Source organism: Lupinus angustifolius, chromosome LG03 (assembly GCF_001865875.1).
Source record: "Lupinus angustifolius cultivar Tanjil chromosome LG03, LupAngTanjil_v1.0, whole genome shotgun sequence".
NCBI classification, from domain to species: Eukaryota; Viridiplantae; Streptophyta; class Magnoliopsida; order Fabales; family Fabaceae; genus Lupinus; species Lupinus angustifolius.
The window spans coordinates 4,720,274-4,727,229 of record NC_032011.1 but is presented as its reverse complement, the minus strand read 5'-3'; the positions used below and the strand labels follow the sequence as shown (position 1 = coordinate 4,727,229).

Sequence of the window (6,956 nt, the reverse complement as noted above, 5' to 3'; positions counted from 1 at the left end):
TACCTGAACGCATCTAGCCCATTGTCATCCTTAGTTCTCACCACTCGAGTACGATGTAGCAATTTTCCACAATATAATATTTTACCAAATAATTGTATGTCCAATTTATGCAAAATAATATGCTATGTTTTGTGTTTTGAATCTCATTGTCACATTGTTCGTCCATGTAATATCAAGTATGATAACATGAATATTGCAATATTTCAATGGAAAAAAAGAGACAATATATTATCTTGCAATGTTTTATATGCTAGATCATTTTTATTTTTTTTAATTTAGAACGGCCTGCAAGTCCACCTCGCCTATGTTTAGGGTGGACATGACATAACATTTCATGGCATATTTAAAAACATACATGTTCATACCTGTTCTAATTTTAGTGAGCAGCATAAGCAGTTCTATTTGCCAATACTACTCATAACTATGCTACAACTCTAGGTAATAAAACTTTCAAGTCCCTCAATAAGTACCCAATCAACATTAATTTTACTCTTCCATTTTTCACTTTTCTTGTTTGTCAGTTTATCTCATTAATTCATACATCCATACATATTAACAAAATTAGTAGTAATGATAACATCCAACCCAAAGTTTCTTGCAATTAAAAGATTCTCTAAGGCTATTTTTCCTTTTCAATTTAACCCATAAATCAACCGATCATACCATAAATCCAATACCAGCAAATATGAACAATGTAAGAATTTCATAAAATGTAAAATAGGACTTTATCAAGTACAGTCAATAAATGATCCTTCATCCACACCAATAATCTCATCTGTCACCTTAAACAGGAGACCATTGGCTTAGATAATAAACAAAAATGATAAAAGAAATTCGGCTAAGGCATAACAAGGGCCACAGTGCCAGAAAATTCAGCTTCAATTAACAAGAATTTCCTGCCCAATTGTGCTAGTTTTCTTCATTGTCTAAGATAGAATGTTTCCCTCATAATCAAGGGACAAGTTTCTTATGTTGCCAAGCCTGTTGTCTTACAAATGGGACACAGGTTCTTACGCATTAGCCATTGTTTTACACAGTCCATATGGAAGTCATGCCCGCAATTCAGCGATCCCATGTTGTCTCTGTCCTTATACTCCTCCTGCGCATAACATCACTCAAGCGATTAGACTCACGATTGGATGCAAAAAAACGTTAAAGAGGGGCCAAATATATAAAAAAGACATGTAAAAAAATACTTTAACAAGGCACTTTTTATTTAAAGAGTTACATTAGTATATATTAGAGGGTGAGTTTGGCGCAACTATAAGGTTGTTGCATCGTGTGACCATGAGGTAACGAATTTAAACATGAAAACAACCTCTCTACTTGCAGGGTAAAGCTGCATACATCTACCCTCCCCAGACTCACTAAGCATGGGCCTCATGCATTGGGCCGCCCATTTTTTAATACATTTATGTATCCGTTATGCGTGCATGCACGCAATAAGAGATAGGTGTTGGCCAGTCAAGTTTACCTGACAAATGCAACAGGGTTCTGCCTCATGCTGAGATCCTGCTTCAACTGAATACTTCTTCTGTTTCAAATGTTTCAATACGGTTTCTTCACTCAATCCAACACATACATTTCCAATGCGTTCTTCCAAAGCCAATAACTCCTATTATATTTACCACAAGTGTTAGATAACAAGAAAAACATCAACTTGAAATATAAGCAAGGGACAAAAGACATTAAGGAGTGGATCTATTAAATAATGTGTGCGTCGAAATGTGGAAATAAGTTTACCTCATAAGACATGTTATCAACATCAAGCCGCATATCCCTGTGCCGATCATGACTATCAGCTATTCCAGGAAACAATGACTGGTTGAGGATCATAACATCCTATCACAATGAATGCACAGGTCTTACAACACAAGCTTAGTACAAAAATATATAAATTAAATGTGTTTTTATCTAGTGGAAAGGGATTATGATGGTTGCAGAAGCAAAGTCTACAGAAAAATGGAATTTCAAGCCCAACCTAGTTGTTTTCATCTACAGAAATATCAGGGGATGACCACACACAAACCACCTCACCCCAAAAACTTAAAATTCTCGACAAAACCTCATACATGTTGAATTGAGTCTGGCCCTCAACAATTTGGCAAAGAAACAATATGATATTGACTCTTTTTTGTATAGGAATTGAATTAAAGAAATATGAAACCAAAATTAAATTATATTTTACAAAATATATTTAAAAGTAAAATAAATATATTCGCATGTTATGGGAAAAGTAATTTATTTAAATAAGGAAATCTTATTAGTTAAGCTTACTTGTAAAAAACAATTATACTTTTTTAAGAAATTTGTGAGCTGGGGAAGGGTTGAGCACCTTGAATTGTAACCTGAATTCGACCAGAAAAAAATATTGAGTCTAATTTTGAAAATCTGAACCCATCGAGTTCACTTCAGGTTGGTACGGTGACAAAACAGGTCTTGAACACCCGAATGGCACTGTTAATAAATTTGAGAGAAATATGGCAAGAAAGCTTTACTGAAGTGAATATACACCATTCATTTGAAGGAAAAACAACTGACCTCGAGCCGCAGGTTCCTACCCCTACGCATGCGGCCCAACACATCGCGGAGCTGCACCATAAAAACAAAAACATGTAAACTTCCACAGAACAATACAATTGGTTTTGCAAATTGAGTAAGAAACCAAAAAAGGATGGTTAGTATTGGGAAGTGGTGTGTTTAATAAATTAAACATTTAAAGAATGATGTATTTAATTTTCCAATAGTTAAAAAATCATCGTTCATAAAATAAAATAAACTATTGCAACTATAAGAGTCTTATAATAAAAGAAGCTTACAAAATGTCTTGAAAATGTACCAAGAGGATATATTGGCTCACATTAAAAAATATATTTTTAGTAGATCAATTTGGCTGATCAATCAGATGCCTCCATACATCTATATTAGAGAAAAAATCCTGCCCAACAGAATCAACTCCGAAAATATTGAAACGCAAGAGAAGAGAGAGCTGAATACATACCTCAGATATTCTACCACTTCCTGCACCAGTCAATGATCGCAATGAAGGAGCAATTGCATATTCACTATCACCTGGCCTCTCCAATACTGAAGATGACCCCAGATGTACCACCCCCGATGACAACACAGATGAATTAGCTGGACCACGCAAGGAAGAATAATTGCTGATTGGATTTCCAGCAGCCTCGGAACCAGGAGAAAACACGGGCCGGTGAACATATTCAGCTAGCCTGCGTGGATAATGCTGTTGAGGATTAGGATGAGAAACCCATGGTGAGACAGATGGTGGATTGATAGCAGAATTTGACCCAGGCTGGGATGAAGCAACATTTCCTGGGATGCTTAAATTTGCACCACTCGAAGATCTAATTGTGGGATTTCGAACCAAATTTCTTAAATTGGTTGGAGGAAAAAACATCGATTGTTCTATAATGTTTCTAGCCATACTTCTTGAGCTACCTTCCTGTTGTGGTAGATTGTCCCTAGTTGCACTTATAACCGAGTTTGATGAATGGTTGTTTGTTGAGCTAGATCCGCCACTCCACCTAAATGATTGTGCATTCCTTGGTAAAGCAGGAACATGAACTAGAAGGGGCTGGCTTTGAGGAATCATAGTATCAACTGGTGGTACTGACCTCAAGTCCCAAGAATTATCAACAGGATGAATCCTTTGCAACATTGGAGTGGACGAAGAAACACCAGTATTCCTAATCACACTCCCACTTGGGAATGCAGCGGGAGGAGTGGAATTTTGTTGGCTTGAAGGATTTATCCGCAAACGACAATTTCTGGGGAAGCTTTCTGAGTTTCCTGCAACATTTGTATCCAGAACACTTTCAGAGGCAACATTACCCATACTCAGGCCAAGTCTTGCGTTTATCTGTTCTGCTGAAGTAGATCTGCTGAAACTGCTCCCTGCATAATTCTGAGTAGGAAGTGTGTTCCAAGCACTACCATCTCTATTCTGGCTGTAGCTACTACAACTTCCAACATCTGAAGATTGTCCAAAGTCTTGTTCAACGGCCTTTCTTTTACAAGATACACGGCGAGTATCTCGAGAACAACCTGTCCTACCATCACTACCCTCAATCAAAAAGCTGTTACATTCAGAAGGAAGCATAAAAGAACCAGAACTAGTAATAGGTGGAATATGCTCATTTATTGGTCCACTGGACTTGGGCAAGTTAGGATGTTCCGCATGATGGCCATTACTACTGCCACTATTTGCTAAGCTTGCATTTAAATTAAGACTCTGGGACCCCAAATGAGAATTGGAGTTGTGCATAGGCACAGAACTTGTAATGACATTCCCCAAAGAAAGAGCATTGACTGGTCTAAAGCGCCTCTCTCGTATTGGACCAGCTATAGCACTAGCACTTACTGAAGATAAGCATCCCAGTTCTCTTTTCTGCTCATTGTTGTTAACCTCTTTCTGTGTATTACTGGAACTTGGCTCACCTGAGCTCCATCCACTTGTGTTCTGCCAGTCCCGATTTATATAATTCACATAAGATGGGTTAATCTCACTGGGAGCGGGGGAAAGTAAATATTCAGGTATGCGATTTTCTGCAGGATTCTGCATATTATTCAAGCAAATTGGCGGATTAACTGTAGCGTTACTCGATGTAGATCCATAATCAAATTCTATGGTTTCGGGCAAGGAACCAATTGTACTTCTCTGCTCTTGCATTGAGGGAATCTATAAGTTTCCTAACTCGATACAGTTAAATATTCCTGAATAAAGCTGCAGGGCATGCACCGAGTTTAGCAGGCCTGTTAAACAAAACAAGAGATCATTAGGCATTGAAGATGGGCATGCCTTAAAAAGTTCAAATCACAAAAGTAAAACTATTAGCCACGTCAAATAGTGATCAACATGTTCTGAACGCTGTCAAATGATTATGCAATTAGTCACGTAAATAGTTAGACAAACAAATGAAACAATTATATTATGCAATCATCATGGAAATAGTTATGCAAGCTACATTTAAAATATTCAGGTATGTCACTAAACATCACAACTTCACAAGCATCCTCAGCACTCAAACCTCTTCTATCAACTACAGAATCCCACACGGCGCAAAACAAGATAATGATGCAATGCCAATTGACTAACATCAACTATATAATCTCATAGATGCAAAACTAACAAATGCAGCATTAACAACTGAATAACGCGACAGAAAATTGCCCTACCAACCAGAGAAAAGGACCATACCTCACGCAATGAAAACAAGGTCAATTCAGTTTTATTAAGAGACAATAAACAAAATAAGAGAGAAAAAATATTTTTTTTGCAATGATTAGTTACACTATTGATTACACCAATTTGGATTTAAACCATCACCCAGATGATTAAAAAAAATCAAAACACAACAAATAAAAACAGCCTTGAAATGCCAGATTGCTGGACATGGTCTTAAATCATTTGAAAAGTTGAAAACTTCAATAAAAACACAAAACATGTATTCAAAAAAACAAAAAATCCAAACATTATAGTTTATGAATCCTAATATCCTATCAAATCAAACTCAAGACCACCTAATTCTAATCAAATCAGAAGGAAAACAATGAAGAAAAGTGCAGAAAACTCACCGTTAATGAAACAAAACCGATCTATCAGAATAGAAAAATCAAAGAAACAACAAGTGAGAGAATAAGAACCACATATATGTTGGTTTTGTATGCTTTTTTGATTGGATTCAAGGTTGTTTTTCAACACCTGAGTGAATAAAAAACAAAGAAAGAAAGAGAAAAGAGGAGTGAGAAAAAGAGAGGGTGGTGGTGTTGTTGGTGGATGAAAGAACAAATACAATATCAAAATGAAATATGAAAATGAGAGAAGAAAAAGGGTAATCTTCAATTTCCAAATTGAAAAAAGAGTGTGAAAAAGTTATGATTTTTGGAAGAAGAGATAGCAGCTTCCTTTCCAGTTATTATCAACCAAAAAAACATGAATCATATCTTCCTCTTTTTTTCAGTCTTCAACAAAACATGAATCATATCTGCTATTTTGCACAAATAAAATAATATTATTATTGGTATTAACAAATTTATTGGTAATAGTAATTAATAATAATAGATTATTTTTATATTAAGTAACTAGTATTTGGGTAGAGGCTGAAACTGAAAGGGTGCCTGCTGCTGCCCTATCTGGCAGTTTACCAAATGGGTGATGTGTTTGTGTTGTCCCATAAGTTATGTGTGCATGTATCATCAATGATTAATTGAAAAAATATTTTTAATTTAAAATATTAATAATTAATTATTTTTTCTAATCAATTATAGTTACTGATACACTAACAACTAACATAGTTTGAGTCACAGCAAACCAAATATGTATCCTGTGTCTTTATGGCTGACGTTTCTGATTTTTTTTTCTTTCTTTATAACATTTATTGGTGACATAATGTATAACTTTGTATTAGTATTTTTTATTAGTTTCAATATTTAATAAATAATTATGAAAAAATAATGAGAAAATATTCCTTAATCTATGAATAATTTGATACAACTTGTGGGATAAGGAATACTATTAGCTAGATAAAGCAAACTAACATAATTTATGCTAATAAATGTTGGTGTTGCCAACCCAGACCCTTTCTTTGTGTCAATGTTCCTTCACGATAAGCACCCTACCTCTCTTCCTCCTTAACCATCACATTCACATTCGCATGCCCCATCTTTTCTATTTATTTTTATATTATTTTATTAATTTTTTCTATCTCCCTTGTGATTTGGGATTAATATGATTTGTTAAGAAATATAATGAGAAAAAAATATGCATTAACAATATAAAAAGTAATACAAATATATGTAAACAATATAGTAATTATATATAAATTTTTATATTGATAGTACATAAATATTATTTTCAAATGTAGGTGATTTTAGTTATAATATAAAGGGTCCACATCCTAATGACTTGCATTTTCCTTTCTTTCTTTATTTGTTGT

At 34.9% G+C, this 6,956-nt stretch overlaps 1 protein-coding gene across 5 annotated transcripts; it reads right to left on the bottom strand.

The window, feature by feature from the left end:
* LOC109343207 (probable E3 ubiquitin-protein ligase RHG1A) lies at positions 687-6,006 on the bottom strand. 5 transcript variants are annotated; one of them, XM_019581397.1, is made up of 7 exons: positions 5,596-6,006; positions 2,998-4,773; positions 2,851-2,855; positions 2,542-2,595; positions 1,744-1,842; positions 1,475-1,615; positions 687-1,099 (listed from the first exon to the last, which is right to left on the bottom strand). In XM_019581397.1, exons 2-7 carry the CDS (start codon positions 4,688-4,690, stop codon positions 968-970), a joined length of 2,124 nt encoding a protein of 707 aa, XP_019436942.1. In that variant the 5' UTR covers positions 4,691-4,773; positions 5,596-6,006; the 3' UTR covers positions 687-967. The 5 variants fall into 5 exon arrangements, with proteins under 5 accessions (XP_019436942.1, XP_019436943.1, XP_019436944.1 ...); XM_019581398.1 differs by having other exon boundaries at positions 5,665-6,006; XM_019581399.1 differs by having other exon boundaries at positions 5,898-6,000.

Bases quoted from the DNA above. Each gene is read 5' to 3' on its own strand.
- LOC109343207 (XM_019581397.1), bottom strand. From the start codon at position 4,690: ATGCAAGAGCAGAGAAGTACAATTGGTTCCTTGCCCGAAACCATAGAA. The intron at 1,843-2,541 runs GTCAGTTGTTTT...TCATTGTGATAG, and splicing joins GTAGGAACCTGCGGCTCGAG to GATGTTATGATCCTCAACCA. The intron at 1,100-1,474 runs GTAAACTTGACT...TGTTATGCGCAG, and splicing joins AACCCTGTTGCATTTGTCAG to GAGGAGTATAAGGACAGAGA.